At 30.8% G+C, this 19,375-nt stretch overlaps 1 protein-coding gene across 9 annotated transcripts in view; it reads left to right on the plus strand.

Annotated features, from left to right (window-relative positions):
- Positions 1–18,693, plus strand: part of LOC143085372 (protein deacetylase HDAC6-like) — a 63,368-nt gene extending 44,675 nt beyond the window's left edge. For all 9 annotated transcript variants that reach the window (XM_076261702.1, XM_076261657.1, XM_076261683.1 and 6 more), the window contains exons 17-30: positions 347–434; positions 1,184–1,224; positions 2,193–2,289; positions 2,915–2,986; positions 4,899–4,924; positions 6,352–6,456; positions 7,208–7,276; positions 7,531–7,657; positions 8,123–8,188; positions 8,538–8,597; positions 11,703–11,792; positions 12,495–12,598; positions 13,844–13,911; positions 14,729–18,693. In XM_076261702.1, coding sequence (XP_076117817.1) covers positions 347–434; positions 1,184–1,224; positions 2,193–2,289; positions 2,915–2,986; positions 4,899–4,924; positions 6,352–6,456; positions 7,208–7,276; positions 7,531–7,657; positions 8,123–8,188; positions 8,538–8,597; positions 11,703–11,792; positions 12,495–12,598; positions 13,844–13,911; positions 14,729–14,838 — 1,123 coding nt within the window. In that variant the 3' untranslated portion in view covers positions 14,839–18,693. The remainder of the gene's footprint in view (positions 1–346; positions 435–1,183; positions 1,225–2,192; positions 2,290–2,914; positions 2,987–4,898; positions 4,925–6,351; positions 6,457–7,207; positions 7,277–7,530; positions 7,658–8,122; positions 8,189–8,537; positions 8,598–11,702; positions 11,793–12,494; positions 12,599–13,843; positions 13,912–14,728) is intronic.
- The last annotated feature ends 682 nt before the right edge of the window (positions 18,694–19,375 follow it).

Here is a 19,375-nt window from a genome sequence, read left to right on the forward strand (position 1 = left end):
CAATATGATAAGCTCTAATAGAACAGGGAATTGAAAAATAATTGTAAATTAAAAGAATACAACTCTACAGAATCTAATGCATTTTTGGTAATATTTTTGAAAGCACACCACGAATGGTTTTGATTGATTAAAAATGTCTCAAACATAGGAAATTTGGTTAATGATCTGTTGTTAATAATATTTTGGGGTACAAAGAACAAAATTACCCATAATCCTTTTGATTCTGAATTTGAGAATTAAACTGAGATAATGAAAGAACTGAAATTTATACTACATTTAATTGGAATTGTCATAGACAAATCACTTAAATTTTATGACTTCCATTTATTGAAGACTTATATTTCAGAGGCTTTGAAGAATGTCCAGAAAGATTACAACACCTCTGTAAAACCTTGAAGAATAAAGGAATATGGGATAGATGTTTAATAACACCAGTATATTTATTATTATTATAAATGTTATATATGCATTGGTGATCTCCAAATTCTTGACATAAACGTTTGAGAAGATGAAAAACTTTTAAATTATATTTCAATCAACTGATCTTATTGGTTTATTATAGAATTTCTCACCTCCAATACAGGAGGTCACTCAGAATTTTGAAATTGATATTTATTGCTTCTCTAATTAACAGCATTTGACAGTAAGCGGCTTGAAATTGTAATACAGTTTCAGAATTTATTGATATGTCTTCTGTAGATTTTTAAGCTAGCACATGTTATTTTTACTTTTAAAATGTAAATTCAGAAATTATTGTGAGGTTTGCATTAATGTGAATAATGTGACTGAATTTGTATTGTAATAATAAGAACATGCATTCTCATATCTCAAGCATATATATAATTTATATATGCAGCTTTTCATGAAATTAAAAAAATACATCTCTTATTTTAGTATTTTAGTCCAGTCTTCAAAAATGGTATACTGTAAATTTAGAAATTATTGCGATGTTTTTTTCTTATTGCAAAAAATGTGACACGGTTATAATCACAATAATTTAAATTCGCATTTTGAAAATTTTTATATGAATTAAACAGTATTTTACTCAATATCGCAAAAATTAAAATCACATTTTAGTCTAAAATGACAAAATTGCAATAATAAATGCATGCAATAATTTCTGAATTGACAGTAATGAATGCTTGCAATAGTTTCTGATTTTACAGTACCCAATATTTTTCAGGGAAGAAAAGCTACAGATGATGAATTATCACTTGCTCACAGGTAATACATAAATGTTAAAATGGTTGTTCCTCTATCCTCTATATCTTCCTCCAACAGTTGGAGTACACCAACCTTACTATATAAAGGTTGGTTAAACTCTAGATGAATAAGCTGTTAAAATGTTGACAATTTGAAAAATTTTGAAAGATCAAAACTTGAAAATGTGGGACCTTTGGGGCAGAGAGGTATAAGAAGGGCATGTTTAGTGATGACCACTTGTCTGTTAACTCTGAGGTTGTGAGTTCCAACCCTGCTTGGTGCAAGTTGTTTTGGATTCAAATCTTCATTCACAAGGATTGCCAGTTTTGGTGGTGAAGGCCAATGGTTCTATCCAGGTACTTAGGCTACTTTACCAATACAAATGGGTCAACATTTACAATTAATTCTCCATAGGCGGTAATGGTAACGTTTTCCTCCGTTGCTCAGTCCATATTGTTTACTTGAACATGTATGATGGCTCATATCGAAGCTGATACATTTATACATATCTGGTTAAATTTTCGAGGTGGCAAGTGAGATTACTTTTTTCGCAAATTGCTAGACCCTGGAAGATGGTGAAAAATGTCACTCCCCCATGAAATAATCCCAAAATTCTGATCATACAGTTCAATAAAAAAATTGTCCTTTCTAATAATTTATTTCAGGTCAAATCTACATATTTCTTTTCTCATCCCATCAGCTCTATAAAAACAGTTCTTATTGTTCGTTTATGTCCATTTTTAAAATCACAGCATCCACAATTGTATGGCGGAATAATATTTTTTGACTTGATTTTTAGAAAAAAAAATGATTCAGTACAAAGATAAAGTATTTCATTATGATATTTATAATTCATGTATATTAAAGTTATTGTAAAGTCTGAAATAAAAGAGAAAAAAAATGTTTAACCCCATGTTAAATTTCAAGAAGACATATACTTTAAAATAATAAAGTTAAATGATTAAATGTTTACAAATTGTACTTTTCAGTCCGGACTTCATCAGACAGCTGAAGAAAATAGAGACAATGGAGGAAGATGCTTTAATCAAATACCAGTCTTCTTTTAAATCTGTCTACTTTTGTCAGGTATATTGTGATACATTCTATTTGTATTGTTGACATTATTCTTTTATCAACTTAATGATACAAACAGTTCCTGCCCAATGTCAAAGAACTCATTTGCAATCTAGCTTTATTTTGTGCAGATTCTATGCTTAGCAATTATCAATGAAAATCAATTAGATAGAATTCTGGTCATGTCATTAGTTTAATTTCTTTACCAAATAACAATAATAGTCCAATTCCTGAACTACAGCAAAAAATGTATGTATAAGATATTCATCACATTACATAAGAAATAGATATTATATAAAATAATTGTGTATTTCAAGGAAAAAAGTATATAAAAGTTAATAAATTTTTGCATGTAATGCAAATTTTCTCTAAAAATCTTAAAGTAAAACGCGACAAAAGTAGAAGTCAACATAATAACATTCAAGTGCAGAAACTAGAATAATAATTATTGACTTGAATCTAGATAAGCAATTAAAAGAATCGTACAAACAAATTTATTTGTACAGCACACATATTTCAGACATTTGAGGATTTTTATATTTCAAAATTTTCACCTGTAGTAAACTTTTAGTGAATTCTTCATAGAAATATTTTGAGAAACACAAACTGAAGTAAAGTTTGTCTTTTTCATTTACAGGACAGTTTCACAGCTGCTTGTTGGTCTGTTGGGACACTGCTTTCAGTTGTGGATGATATTTTAACAGGACAGGTATGTGTTAAAATTGAGAAAGGAAATGGGGAATGTGTCAAAACGACAACAACCTGACCATAGAGTAGACAAAAGCCACCAATGGGTCTTCAATGTAGTGAGAAACTCCCACACCTGGAGGCTTCCTTCAGCTGGCCCCTTAAAAAATATGTATACTAGTACAGTGATAATGGACGTCATACTAAACTCCGAATTATACACAAGAAACTAAAATTAAAAATCCTACAAGACTAACAAAGGCCAGAGGCTCCTGATTTGGGACAGGAGCAAAATTGCCGCAGGGTTAAACATGTTTATGAGATCTCAACCCTCCACCTATACCTCTAGCAAGTGTAGAAAAGTAAACGCATAACAATACACACATTAAAATTCAGTTCAAGAGAAGTCTGAGTCCCATGTCAGAAGATGTAACAAAAGAAAATAAATAAAATGACAATAATACATAAATAACATCAGACTACTAGCAGTTAACTGACATGCAAGCTCCAGACCTCAATTAAACTGATTGAAGGTTATGTCTTCATCATATGAATATCAGGCACAATCCCTCCTGTTAGGGGTTTAGTATCATACTATCATAAAATATATGAGAAGAACATAACCCGTGTCATGCCAACAACTGTTTTTTAAATAAATGTGTTTAGTTCTGATGCAAAGACCCTATAAGGGAATCAATATTAAAGCCAAAATATGCAATCTTTAATGACCTGACAACAGTATCGTAACTATATCTCTTCTTAATAAGTCTGTGTAAAGGTTTTGTAAGCTTTTGAGGTGAATACTGACATTTTTGTGCTTTGTAAAGAATATTACCATAAAAGACTGGATGTGAAATACCTGAACGTATAAGATGTCTGCATTTTGAGTTATATTTACAAATCATTTCCTTATATAACGATGATAAAATTTAGTAAATGTTTTGACTAGTTTGTGATATCGAAAACCCTGGTGAAATAATTTTTCAGTAATACATAAATTTCTCTCGCTAAAATCTAATACGTTGTTACATACACGAGCGAATCGTACAAGTTGAGTTATATAAACATCATAAGATGGTGACAAGGGAACATCACCATCTAAAAATGGATAATTAATGATTGGAAATGAAAATTCATCTCTTTTATCATAAATTTTTGTATTAAGCTTCCCGTTAATGATATAGATATCAAGATCAAGGAAAGGGCAGTGGTCATTGTTAGTATTAGCTTTATTTAAAGTAAGTTCAACAGGATAGATTTTTTTAGTAAACATGCTGAGTGTAACATATGTTTTGAACCATTGAATTGATGGGTACTGGTTTCAGATATACATTATGGTTTTACAGGCAATTTAAGTAGTCATAGGCCAGTTTTATATCACTGAGTATAACTGCATGGATAGTTAAGCATGCTAGGAAAGTTGTCACTGCTCACTATTACTAAAATAACTTTGAATATTGGATAACTCCTGTCTGTTCTCAGCAGCAGTTTGACAGATCTAGACGATTGGTGAACTTTTGTCAGTTTAGAATGATCCACAAAATTTTGGTAGAGCATAAAGCTGTTTTCCTTCTTTTTGTCCAACACTAATGGTTTCAGGACTATTATTTGTTTGCTATGGATTTGGACTGAATAAAATTGCAATATTGCTGAATTTGCTGCCCTCAATGTAGATTTTCACTGTTACTGCTATTACTGTTTCAGAGATATATAATGATAAAATTTTATTGTTTTTTCAAAGTATGCTAACTTTTTGACAACGCAAAACAAGTAAAGATTTTTACTTTTAAATTCAATACCCTGTATAGTTTGAGAAGCCTTTGAAGGCTATGACAACACACATATTTTTTGGACAGTGTTGTGTATATGCATATTGACACATTTCGTTAGTGTAAAAATGGTTTATTCATGCTTGTTTAAATATTTCTTTTCAGTCTCAGAGTGGTGTTGCCCTGATAAGGTAAGCATACAAATTATTTTTAAACATTAAAAAAATGACTTATGTTTATTAAAGTGCATCATAAAGATGTTAAGCTTATAGCCTCAATTGTGTTGGGCCATTCAAACTCAATAATGTTTGGTTAATACTGTGACATCTCAAACATGTCAGGCCATTCAGGTTTGATTAGCCCCGAAAATTCTCACATTCAAATTTAAAAATAAACTGGATTCATTATTATTCTTTGAAGACCCATTTTCTAGGATTTCAATAGATATCCAGGAATCACAAATTCTATAGTCGCCGTCAGCTGAAATTCGTAGCGGTTATCGTTAAAAATAATCTAAACTCAATCGTGTTCACTCCAGATATAGTTTTTCACATTCCATTCATAAATCGCAAAAAGAAAAACACTACTGACCTACCTTTTAAGTGATCGCACGGTAATAATCCTGACCTTCACATTTTCCAGAATGTTTTCCATTGTAATTCTGCCATCTTCGTTTCTATGAGGATCATTTGTTTACATATGACATTCGTCACTTACACAGTTTCCTGAAATGTTCTTTTCATTGATGTGATAAGGTTTCCCGCGCTTATTGCAAATTTTATGAAATTGAACTCCACGGAAACACTTCCGGTAAAAACAATGGCGGTTTCCACCATTTAAAAACGTCTTGGAAAATGTGAAGGTCAGGATTATCACAGTGCAATCACTTAAAAGGTAGGTCAATAGTGATTTGTCTTTTTGCGATTTATGAATGGAATGTGAAAAACTATATGATAATCCTGACCTTCACATTTTCCAAGACGATTTTAAATGGTGGAAACCGCCATTGTTTTTACCGGAAGTGTTTCCGTGGAGTTCAATTTCATAAAATTTGCATTAAGGTTTTTATTTCCCTGAGGGTATCACAAGCCCAGTAGTCAGCACTTTACGTGCTGACATGAATTATCATTGATATGGTTATATTTATAAATTAAATGTTTACAAAATGTTGAATTTTTTTGAAATACTAAGGCTTTTTTACCTCAGGCATAGATTACCTTAGCTGTATTTGGCAAAACTTTTAGGAATTTTGGTCCTCAGTGCTCTTCAACTTCGTACTTTATTTGGCCTTTTTAACTTTTTTGGATTCGAGCGTCACTAAGGTGTCTTTTGAAGACGAAACACGCGTCTGGCGTATATACAAAATTTAGTCCTTGTATCTATGATGAGTTTATTTCCATAGGAATATAAGCAGACCTTGCCAAAAAGACTGTTTCAAATATCCATGAAAAAATTAAATTGGTACTCATGAAAATAAATGAATTATTTTTTCCACAATACATTTAATAGTAATTGGTAACTAGAAGACATTTTTATTTTCAATATTTCTAAGATATATCTGCACTATATTTCCATTGGTAATAAAAGATCTATTAATCATGACTATACACCATTGCAGACCTCCTGGACATCATGCAGAGGCCAATACTACAATGGGATTTTGTATGTTTAATAATATCGGCATTGCCGCCAAATACGCTCAACAAAAACATAATGTTAATAGGTAAGTTTAAAAAAAACCATGCACAAAAAAAAAACAGAAATACTATGTCAATTAGTACAGCGCTGATCATACATGTATATACATCGATGATTTAATGGAAAAAAACAAAAGCGATAAGAATAAATGTAAATGTCTGTACTAAGTCAGGAATATGACAGTTGTTTTCCATTTGTTTGATGTGTTTAGCTTTTGATTTTGTCATTTGACTAGGGATTTTCTGTTTTGAATTCTCCTCGAGTTCGGTATTTCTGTTTCAACTCTTTTCTAAGATACATAATTTCCTTTTTACCCCAAATGCCACCTTCAAATCATTGTTTTATATATATACCTGACCTTTTTGAATAGCTTAAAAGCTATTGATATGCCTGAACTTCTCATGAGCTGTGTTAAATTTCCATAAATGCTTGCAACAAATATAATAGGGGTGAAATCTATGTTTTTGTTTCATTAAGGTGGTACCTAACACTACAGGGAGATAACTCTGTAAAATCAGCTAAACGTTTTAATAACGTTGTGTTGTAAAGGGAATATTAAGCTTCTTAATGATCAAAATTGGTGTTTGTGAATCTGCTATATAACCAGTGTAATTTTTCTGACAAAACGGTTGGTTCAAAATTTTTCAATTTTTTATATTTTTGTTAAAGTGTCAAAGTAAATGCTTTGACAAAATTTTATAAAAATTAAACGAGCCAAATTAATTTTAGTGAAAGTGTTGGGTACCACCTTAAGGGTAATAATATATGTATTTCAGAATAGTGATTATAGACTGGGATATACACCATGGTAATGCATTACAGACTCTATTTTATGATGACACAAGGTAATAGTGGTATGATAAAGGAAGCAATGTTAATTATATGCAAATATCTTTGTTGCATTGATAAATAAAATTAATAATATGAACATTTAAAGGTACTTTCAATGTTTATAGTTAAAATTTACTTTAATTGATTATTCAAATTTTAAGATATTTAATTATTGCAATATTCATAATATTTTCATAATTAAGATAATTACAATCATGACAATATACTGTTTTAAAGTGTCAGAATAATAAACATTATGTATTTTCAGTGTTTTATACATATCACTACACCGGTTTGATAAAGGATCCTTTTATCCATATGGAGGGGAAGGATACCACAAGTGTGTGGGTGGAAATTCTGCTCAGGGATACAATGTCAATATTGCTTGGAACGATGTAAGTCAGATTTTATGCATGGATCTTTAGGTTAGAGAATTATAGGCAATGTTTTAATTTAAAATTACAGAAGTTTGATAATTTGAAAGTTTTATTGAATATTTGAAAAGATAAAAGAAAGATTCCTGTTGATTTAAATTGTTTATAGGTTTGTTCAAGAGTTCTGGGACTTAAATCATCACAGTCGAGCCAATTTTTTTACTGTCAGATGTTAGGCATTTTTCACATATTGCAAACAAATTTGAGTATAAAATTCTCTGTTAATGTGTTGATAGTTGCTTAATACAGGGAATTCCTGCTAACAATAACTGTTCTTGAAATCATATGTTGTTTTAGGCATGATTTTTGGGACAGTTTGATAGGAATATGTATATTTAACCTTAAACTTGAACATTATATTATAACCTATAAAACATTATTGTACTCATAAGCCACATCAGTTTGATAGTTTGTTCTTTATTGTAGGAACCCAAAGGGGATGCAGATTATGTAGCAGCATTTCAAAATGTAATCCTTCCTTTATGTTATGAGGTATTTATATATTGTTTATCTCACATATTAAAAATATAATAATTTTAGGTTACTTTTTGTTTTTTTTAGATTTAGATTAATTTAGACTTGAAGTGTAGTTTTATGACCTGAGATGAATGTTTCTTTTATAAAATGACCAAAAAAAATATTGCATCAAAAAATGTACCCAGATTCAATATCATGTGATATTGTGTATATAAAAATAAAATGTGGTTATATTACCAATGTCTTCATGTTTAACATGTTTTTACACAAATTAGAAAAGATTAAACTGAATTCAACCAAAGATTTCCATAGTAAAAAATCATAGTTCATTTCAAATTCTTTATTGGTTATCATTGCTTTTCAGTTTTCTCCAGATTTGGTTTTAGTGGCTGCAGGTTTTGATGGTGCTAAAGGAGACAATTTAGTAAGTAAATTTTGAACATAATTTGGATTCATTTTGTTGCTATCAATTTTGCCATTTCTGGAGGTTGGAGTAAAAGAAAAACAATTTAAAGGAATTTATTAGGTTGCTCCTTTTAAAGTACCTAGCCATCTGTAATGCATCAATTATCAAAGTTCTTGGTTACTATTTACAAAAGAAAGTCCTGAAAATTTAGGATCTTATAAATTGTTTCACCATGGTTTGAAAGGACCAATTTTTAGCTCACCTGGCCCGAAGGGCCAAGTGAGCTTTTCCCATCACTTTGCGTCCGGCGTCCGTCGTCCTGCGTCCGTCGTCCGTCGTCCTCCTGCGTCCGTCGTCGTTAACTTTTACAAAAATCTTCTCCTCTGAAACTACTAAGCCAAATTTAATCAAACTTGGCCACAATCATCATTGGGGTATCTAGTTTAAAAAATGTGTCCGGTGACCCCGCCAACCAACCAAGATGGCCGCCATGGCTAAAAATAGAACATAGGGGTAAAATGCAGTTTTTGGCTTATAACTCAAAAACCAAAGCATTTAGAGCAAATCTGACATGGGGTAAAATTGTTTATCAGGTCAAGATCTATCTGCCCAGAAATTTTCAGATGAATCGGACAACCAGTTGATGGGTTGCTGCCCCTGAATTGGTAATTTTATGGAAATTTTGCTGTTTTTGGTTATTATCTTGAATATTATTATAGATAGAGAAACTGTAAACAGCAATAATGTTCAGCAAAGTAAGATTTACAAATAAGTCAACATGACCGAAATGGTCAGTTGACCCCTTAAGGAGTTATTGCCCTTTATAGTCAATTTTTAACCATTTTTCGTAAATCTTAGTAATCTTTTACAAAAATCTTCTCCTCTGAAACTACTGGGCTAAATTAATCCAAACTTGGCCACAATCATCTTTGGGGTATGTAGTTTAAAAAATGTGTCCGGTGACCCGGCCATCCAACCAAGATGGCTGCCACGGCTAAATATAGGACATAGGGGTAAACTGCAGTTTTTGGCTTATAACTCAAAAATCAAAGCATTTAGAGCAAATCTGACATGGGGTAAAATTGTTTATCAGGTCAAGATCTATCTGCCCAGAAATTTTAAGATGAATCGGACAACCCGTTGATGGGTTGCTGCCCCTGAATTGGTAATTTTATGGAAATTTTGCTGTTTTTGGTTATTATCTTGAATATTATTATAGATAGAGATAAACTGTAAACAGCAATAATGTTCAGCAAAGTAAGATCTACAAATAAGTCAACATGACCGAAATGGTCAGTTGACCCCTTAAGGAGTTATTGCCCTTTATAGTCAATTTTTAACCATTTTTCGTAAATCTTAGTGATCTTTTACAAAAATCTTCTCCTCTGAAACTACTGGGCTAAATTAATCCAAACTTGGCCACAATCATCTTTGGGGTATGTAGTTTAAAAAATGTGTCCGGTGACCCGGCCATCCAACCAAGATGGCTGCCACGGCTAAAAATAGAACATAGGGGTAAAATGCAGTTTTTGGCTTATAACTCAAAAACCAAAGCATTTAGAGCAAATCTGACATGGGGTAAAATTGTTTATCAGGTCAAGATCTATCTGCCCAGAAATTTTCAGATGAATCGGACAACCAGTTGATGGGTTGCTGCCCCTGAATTGGTAATTTTATGGAAATTTTGCTGTTTTTGGTTATTATCTTGAATATTATTATAGATAGAGATAAACTGTAAACAGCAATAATGTTCAGCAAAGTAAGATTTACAAATACGTCAACATGACCGAAATGGTCAGTTGACCCCTTAAGGAGTTATTGCCCTTTATAGTCAATTTTTAACCATTTTTCGTAAATCTTAGTAATCTTTTACAAAAATCTTCTCCTCTGAAACTACTGGGCTAAATTAATCCAAACTTGGCCACAATCATCTTTGGGGTATGTAGTTTAAAAAATGTGTCCGGTGACCCGGCCATCCAACCAAGATGGCTGCCACGGCTAAATATAGGACATAGGGGTAAAATGCAGTTTTTGGCTTATAACTCAAAAATCAAAGCATTTAGAGCAAATCTGACATGGGGTAAAATTGTTTATCAGGTCAAGATCTATCTGCCCAGAAATTTTCAGATGAATCGGACAACCCGTTGATGGGTTGCTGCCCCTGAATTGGTAATTTTATGGAAATTTTGCTGTTTTTGGTTATTATCTTGAATATTATTATAGATAGAGATAAACTGTAAACTGCAATAATGTTCAGCAAAGTAAGATTTACAAATAAGTCAACATGACCGAAATGGTCAGTTGACCCCTTAAGGAGTTATTGCCCTTTATAGTCAATTTTTTACCATTTCGTAAATCTTAGTGATCTTTTACAAAAATCTTCTCCTCTAAAACTACTGGGCTAATTTAATCCAAACTTGGCCACAGTCATCTTTGGGGTATGTAGTTTAAAAAATGTGTCTGGTGACCCGGCCATCCAACCAAGATGGCTGCCACGGCTAAATATAGGACATAGGGGTAAAATGCAGTTTTTGGCTTATAACTCAAAAATCAAAGCATTTAGAGCAAATCTGACGGAGTGAAATTGTTTATCATGTCAAGATCTATCTGCCCTGAAATTTTCAGATGGATCCGACAACCGGTTGTTGGGTTGCTGCCCCATAATTGGTAATTTTAAGAAAATTTTGACGTTTTTTGTTATTATCTTGAATATTATTATAGATAGAGATAAACTGTAAACAGCAATAATGTACAGCAAAGTAAGACCTAAAGATAAGTCAAACATGACAAAAATGGTCAGTTGACCCCCTAAGGAGTTATTGTCCTTTATAGTCAATTTTTAACAATTTTCATAAAATTTGTAAATTTTTACTAACATTTTCCACTGAAACTACTGGGCCAAGATCATTATAGATAGAGATAATTGTAAGGAGCAAGAATGTTCAGTAAAGTAAGATGTACAAACACATCACCATCACCTAAACACAATTTTGTCATGAATCCATCTGCTTCCTATGTTTAATATTCACATATACCAAGGTGAGCGACACAGGCTCTTTAGAGCCTCTAGTTATTTGTCAGCCTTTGGAGAAAATAGAACATGTCTCTTTTAATTTATTTCAGGGAAATTACAGATTATCTCCAGAATTATTTGGTCACATGACTAGTATGTTAAAAGGCCTAGCTCATGGTAAAATTATTCTGGCACTGGAGGTAAGTTTGGTCACATGACTAGTATGTTAAAAGGCCTAGCTCATGGTAAACTTTTTCTGGCACTGGAGGTAAGCTTGGTCACATGACTAGTATGTTAAAAGGCCTAGCTCATGGTAAAATTATTCTGGCACGGCACTGGAGGTAAGTTTGTTTAAAAAGATGGTCTGCAGATTCAATGTAACTTTTCTTCAGTTCAGGAATAGGACAAACAATGCTAGTTCTACTGGAATATTGACTAGAATAGATTGGTTAACCTCATCTTTCCTTTTGGAACTTGTTTCTTGCTATGTCAAACTTTTAACAATTCCTTGTCTTAAAATTAGCTCTCAGTAGGATTTTAAGATGGTGAATTTTATTTTTAATTATTCCAAGCTTAATAGAATTGACTGATATGAATAATTGCATTGATAGTTAGTGACATTACAATAAAAATACTGAGGCCACCAAATCAATAAATTATAAGTTCAAGCTATTCTTTATTAAAATTGTATAAAGGTATACTTTTTAATTCAATCATCTATTGAAAGAAGTGAAAGATATATAAGGGACTTTGAAACTCATATATGAAAAGTTCTCCTGAAGAGTAAGCAGATCCTGCTCCACAATTGGCAAATAATTAATAAAACAGTACATATGGATAGTTTGATCTTTTTTTTTTAGGGACTTGGGAACAAAACATATCATTACAAATATTTATTGTAGGGAGGATATAACTTGGACATGACATCAGAATCAATGGCCTATTGTATTTCTACATTATTAGGTGACCCTTTGCCTTCTTTATCTTCCATGATACCAAGTCAAAGGTAAGAATTATTAATTTTTTCTATGCCTGTAATTAATGTCATTAATTTTCAGACAAAGATGTTAATCTGATGGCAGTAGTACCTAATTTATTTGTATAAACCTTTATGAATACAAGAAGGAAACATGGTTATCTTGTATTCAGATGCCTCATATTCTGAAAACATAAGGAGATGTGGTTTGATCGCCAATGAGACAACTATCCACTCAAGGTCAAATGAAGCGGATGTAAGCAATTATAGGAAACAGCTTTCAACAATGAGAGAAAAAAACCATATTCTATATTTTGTTATAAAAGGACCGACATAAAAAATATGAAACTATTCAATTTAGAAAATTAAAGGTTTAATTTATAACAATGCAATCGAAGAAAGAAAAATATGATAGTCCTGAACCAATGACAACCACTGAACTACAGGCTTTGGACTTGGGACAGAATGTGTTGTTTGCTTTACTTACAGTTACAAATATTTCAAGTGTGTTCAAGACAAGAACAAATAAACAGTACATACAATATGTAGGTCCTGTAAAATGGGCTGCTCAGAATCAAGTTCTGAAAAATGGGGGTGTATTGTATAGTGGCATAAATTCAGCCCTGCAACAAGCCTCCTCTTAACCCCTAAAAGAGTTGTTGCATAGTTGCCTTTGAAGTTATTTTCATGATTCAGTGACTATATTTAAACTGTCTATTTTTGTTGACAGATTACAACTGATATGTATTCTAATAATTCTTTATTCTGTGAACAAATATACAGCTCATTGGATTAAATACATACACAAATTATACAGTTTACATATACATACACAGCATTAATATATAGCGGAGTTTGGCATACAATTTACATTGGTAATAAAGGTACATAACAAAAAAATCAAGTGTTACGAATTTTCTCTGCTTCATACAGGTATTTACCCAGATTATCTAATTCTGTAATATTTCTTACAGATAGTATTTGAACTTATTTGAAGGTAGATGGGTTTCTATAATAATATATCTTAACATATTTACTTATGATCACACTCTAATATAAAATGATATTCGTCTTCGATTACTTTCTTATTACACATATTACAAACATGCTCATTTCTGGAAATATTAAAGTATCTTCCAGTTTCTACATTAAGTGAATGTGAATTGATTCTATATATTGGTTTATCAAAACAACTCAAAGGCAATCTTATTGATAACATAGCAAATCATATATTGTAAATGTATGTATTTTTCTAATCCACTGTTTTCTTTTCAGTGCTGTGACAAGCATTTGTGACACAATAGATATACAATCAGAATTTTGGAAATCCTTACAATATAGAGGTAGGTACCAGTCAGGCTCTTAAAAGATGTTTTAAAATTAGTTACAATGGTTAAGCATTGATTCTTTGTAATTGTGATAGAGGCATGATGATGAGACTGGTTACACAATTACAGTTTTTACTGTTTCAGGTTTATAAACCAATGTCATTTTTGGATACCAGTTGCTTTAAAAATATACATAAAATGATTTTTTTAGTCTACAAACAGATATATTTAGTATTTTGTTCTTTCCCACCATTCACTTAAATGTTTTGTGGTCTTCAGATTCTAAAGCATACAAAGATTTTAGGGATTTCTATGTTTGAGTTGATTCCCAATCTTCACACAAAGATGACCTTTTCAGACTGTTTTGTTTTCATTTCTCTCCCTGGATGAACTCCTGTGTAGTAATATCAAAAAGTTTTCAAGATATGTTTAAACATGTTTAATGTATAATTCTTGAGACTTGAGTTTTTGAGATCTTTGAGATACCCAGACATGATATTTACTGTTCATTTTTTTAAATAGGAAAAGAATGTTGATAACTGAATTAACTATCCTTGATTTCATCATTCAGCAAAAAATTTATCCTGCTTTGAGATTTGGAGGAGGGAGGAAGGATATTTTGGTATCAAAATGAATTAAAAGATATATTTTCATTATTATAAATATTACATATGTAAAAGAAATTTTTATCTACCACTAGATTTTTTTCATAATTCTATGTTTCAAAATATGATCTTCATTCATTATAGGGAGTTCAGCACATCTATTCTACAGCTATTATAATATGCATGCCATGGAACCTTACAACAGACCTTATTTTATATGTTTTCAGTTGACCTGCCTACAGAAAAACAACTTGAAATCATAAAAGAGCAGAAAGAAAATTCAATGAGAGAATTTGAAGAACAGGAGAATGAAGATAAGGAAGAAGACAAAGATTGAAATTCCCATACTGTCAACACAAGATCTTAGCCAAAGATTGTTTCACATACCTCGATTCATTTAATCATTATTTATATTTCTTTTTGTTGTTAGTTATTTATATTTATCTTATATACATTTAAGTTAGATCATGGCTAAGACCATAAATAGAATTTTTCATATGCTTCCAAACATTGCTTTTATCTTGTCTTTCCAAAATATATTATATATAGTATGTGTTTCTGTCTCTGTGTTTAAGCTTTAGTCTTTGTTTTGGTAAAATTGTCTTATTTTGTATAAAAGAATTGAGGGGAAATGTACAATAATGTGAACAGATAAATGCTAGCAAAGAGGTCATTAATAATGTGTTATTTTTTTAATTTTAAAATATTTATAACAGTTTTTACCAATTTTTAAACCGGTGTTAAAAATTTATACTGTACCTTACCTTAATCATAAAAATCTATGCATGTATTTAAATTATCTCTAATAAATATCAAACACATGTTTATCTTTTTCTTCATCATGTAAAGTTTGATATTTACATGAAAACATTCAAAAATCATAACTAATGCAGATAATGTCAACAGCCAGTTCAAAATGTAAAATTATATTTAGATTTATATTTCATGTCATTTAAAGTTATTGGTAATAAGTAGTGTTACCTTACTCTTACTTCTGTCATTCTAAAACCAATTCGCTTAAGACTTTTTTTTATGACCAAATGAATTGATTAGATTGCTATTACATTAATAGTATATAGTAGTGTCATACAGATTGAGCTTGTGTTTAGCTACAGATGACATATTTTTCTCCAAATAAAGACCTTTTGACTGGTACAATTTCATAAAATTTCATAAAATTGTACCTCTGTTAACATTTATGTCATGCCAGCAGGTCTGGAGTTCGGGTTTTAGTCTAGTTGACTTTTTTCTTATGATAAGTCTACCAGCTGGAGCAATCCAATCCTACTCAAAAATCTAGCTTTGCTTATGTGCTCCCTCCATATCTTATATTTGTCAACTTCTTCATTTTCTATACCATGGTATCAGTATTCTGTCTACTTTAACTTTATCAGTATTACATCCAGTCATCAAAGTTTACCATCTTGCTGATTGATTTTAGAATCATAGATAATCAGTTGCACAATATTTTTTATAATCTTTATAAGTCATTCAGGGAATGGAATAAAATGGGTTGAAAGTCCAGAGAATATGTAGTTGAATAGCATGATCAGCAATGAAGTGGAAAAAACATGTCAAACAATTACTCAAATTCCCTAGGAATTATAGAGTGGGGTGCTCATTTTCGCCATATCTTTCCATGTTTTCTTCAGTTTATGTTCAGGTCTATATGTTTTTGAAGTATACTGATATTTCTATATGAAGATAACTTCAAATTCAAAATATTCTTAGCTTTAAAACGTGTTTGTTTTGAGAAAAATCATTTGAAATGTTGGATTAAAGGGTGCTTGAAATTTCCTGATGTTTTGTCAACAGGGGACACATATTCGCCGTTGTTACACATCTATTTTAAAACCAAATAACTGCAGCTTTAAACAATATTTATCAAATAAATTTCATTATAGATGAATAGCAGACATTTGAAAGGTGTAAAAAAAATAAAATTTAGGGCAATCAGTCAAAGAATTACTGAAGAAATATTTCTTTGAAATCGTTTTTTTCATTCAGGAAATTGGCTGAAAATCGTTTTTGGTCCTTTGCGGTAAGTGCCGAAATTTGGTCTCATTTTCAAAAATAATCATATTTGTTATAAAAATATAATTTACTGGCATATTTCTTCAATTTCAACCATCCTTTGAAGTTTTTATACCTCAAAATCATAAAACGGCGAAATTGTGTCCACGGCAAATATGAGCGCCCCACTCTATATGTTATAAAATTTGAATGTACCCATTGCCATGAAATTGAGAAAACGATACCTTTATAGTACTTTTATTCAGTAATAGACCTTTTTGCAAGATAAACAATCACACAAAAATACCTAGTTATCTGAATGTATTTATTGGCTGTAATGCCCTTGTCAATATGTCCATCTACTTCTATCATACATTGTCCTTTTAGTAACATTGTTCATCTTCTGTCTTTATAAGCAATGACATTATAAATAATATTTTCCACTGGACATTAAAGGACCAACAATCAATCAATCAGTCCACATCTTTCATTACAAGCTCTGTATTCTGAATTATAACATATCCTCATCAACCACATTGGTTTTAATTTAATAAATTGGGTTCTTTTTCTCATCATTTTTAGCAGCATTGTTTTCCGTTTTGCAGTTTATATGAACATGAAATCCCTTTGATCAGTTATGATTACAGTAAAATACTAAATAGGGCATAGAATTAAAAAACGAAATATTGAATTATTTAATCTTTCACTAGATTTCTACCATTGAAAATGATTCTAAATAATTGTTTAAAATTCAAATAATATCTTATAGAAGAGTGAGTATTGTATCATCTGTTTGGTAACATGGAGAATTTTCTATTGAAGCTCAAGTCATTTTCTGTTAAATGTATAATTTATATATAATAGTTGTACTGTTTCAGTAGTATAATAGTGCAATCAAGTGTTTTCATCTGTGTGGATTTATGATTTTTTTAGACATTTTTAACATAGGTAAATTTGTCACGTGTTGTCATTTTAACATTATTTTATACCAGTAGTTGAAATCAATATTTGCTTAAAATAATGATAATGTGATTCGTTTTATTTTTTGTGGGTACTAAATTTTTTAATTAAAGATAATTATTTTCTCGTGGATTCTTGAATTCATGTTTTTGTTTTTCACAAATTCTGCAAAAACACATAAAGGAAATTTGGTATTGGTTGCATATATGTATTTATAGTTCACAAAATCCCCGAAATTAGAACCCTGGCATAAAAATGAAATTACAGTTGAAATGCACATCATTGAGTGTTATTGACTCTTCACATAAGTATTAAATTTTCGTTCATGTCTTTATAGGCGGAAGTCTAAAACTTAAGTCTAAAACTCAAGTTTCATATTCTAGACCAAACACTGACATAATCTGTTAAGTTTTACATAACATGCAATCATTTTGTCAGTTTGAAAGTAAATTTTTAATATCTATCTTTATATATTTTTACTAATAAGGTTATCCGGGTGTAAATAATTTTTAATAGTTACACATATGAGTATTAGATCTGAGTATTAGTTTATGTAATAGTGCATTTTTTTTCGTCATTACTAGATTTTCAGGGATTTGTTTTGTTTATGCATTTTAAACAATAATGTCATAGTCAACACAGGGTAAACATTAGCTAATTGTATGAGCAATCCTGGCATTGTTGAACAAGGAATTTTCCAGGAAGAGAAATTAGAAGTTATCTTAATTTTGAATGTTGAATTAAAAAAAAAGTGAATTGGGAAACAATTATATATTAGATCCAGGATAAAGATAAAAAAAAAAAATTACTAATGTTATTTCTGGAATATTCTACTTACTGTTGTATGCTGAAAACTGTGGATTTCATTTATTTTCATGGGTACCAATTTTTCGTGGTGTATGGAAAACTTGCATATTCATGGATATTTAATTTCGTGGTTTTGTCGATGTCCGCATACAAGCCTATGTATAATTTGTCAATTGTTAAACTTTATATTTTGTTGTTCACCTGTACCAAAGAAATGCAGGAAAGTTAGTATCCCACGAATAATAATGACTCCACAGTACCTTTTTGTGCTAGAAGATAGTTCCTGATTATTAAAGATCTTTATAATAAATTTTTAAGAGTGCTTCTTTTGTTGATTTACAATAGATAAAAAAAAAAGGCTATATAATTGTAGTATTACAATAAAAATAAATAATAAAATTTAAAAACTTGATCTTTTTTTCTTTTTTCCAAGGCCTCAGTGGTCTTCAGAACTACTGAATCATTACCTGTAAAAACTAAGGTTGTGAGTTCAAATCCTGCATGTGGCAGATGTACTCAATTCCTAACTTTATTTACTAGGATTGTCAGTTTTCTTACTGACGATTGGTAGTTCTAACTGGCACTGCAGCTTCCTTCATTAATAAAACTGAAAGCCACAAAATAGCACAATAGTGCTGAAAGTGGTGTTAAACATCAATAAATCAATCTTTTTTCAGCTGTTGTGAACAGGATAGTAAGTTAGTTACTATTTTTAATTTACTCACTCACATGAGGATTTAATATGGTGATTATGTTTGCCTGTGAATAGTAACTGACATCTTTACAATATTACTACCTTTTATATAATCCATGTTGTTTTTAATCTTACAGTTGACATTATTAGTTATATCTCTAAAAGTGTCTTATAATTGTATACTAAAATTGGAATTGGCACCTGTATTTGTATTTTTATACCCTACCTACGATAGTAGAGGGGCATAATGTTTTCTGGTCTGTCATTCTGTCTGTCGTACTGTCCGTCAACTATCTGTCGTCAACAAGTCGCACATTAATTAAAAAACATTTCAACCAATATGCATGAAACTTTGGTGAATTGTTTATATCTATTGATGTGAGCTCCCTTTCATTTTTTT

Source organism: Mytilus galloprovincialis, chromosome 1, assembly GCF_965363235.1.
Source record: "Mytilus galloprovincialis chromosome 1, xbMytGall1.hap1.1, whole genome shotgun sequence".
In the NCBI taxonomy this organism is placed as follows: domain Eukaryota; kingdom Metazoa; phylum Mollusca; class Bivalvia; order Mytilida; family Mytilidae; genus Mytilus; species Mytilus galloprovincialis.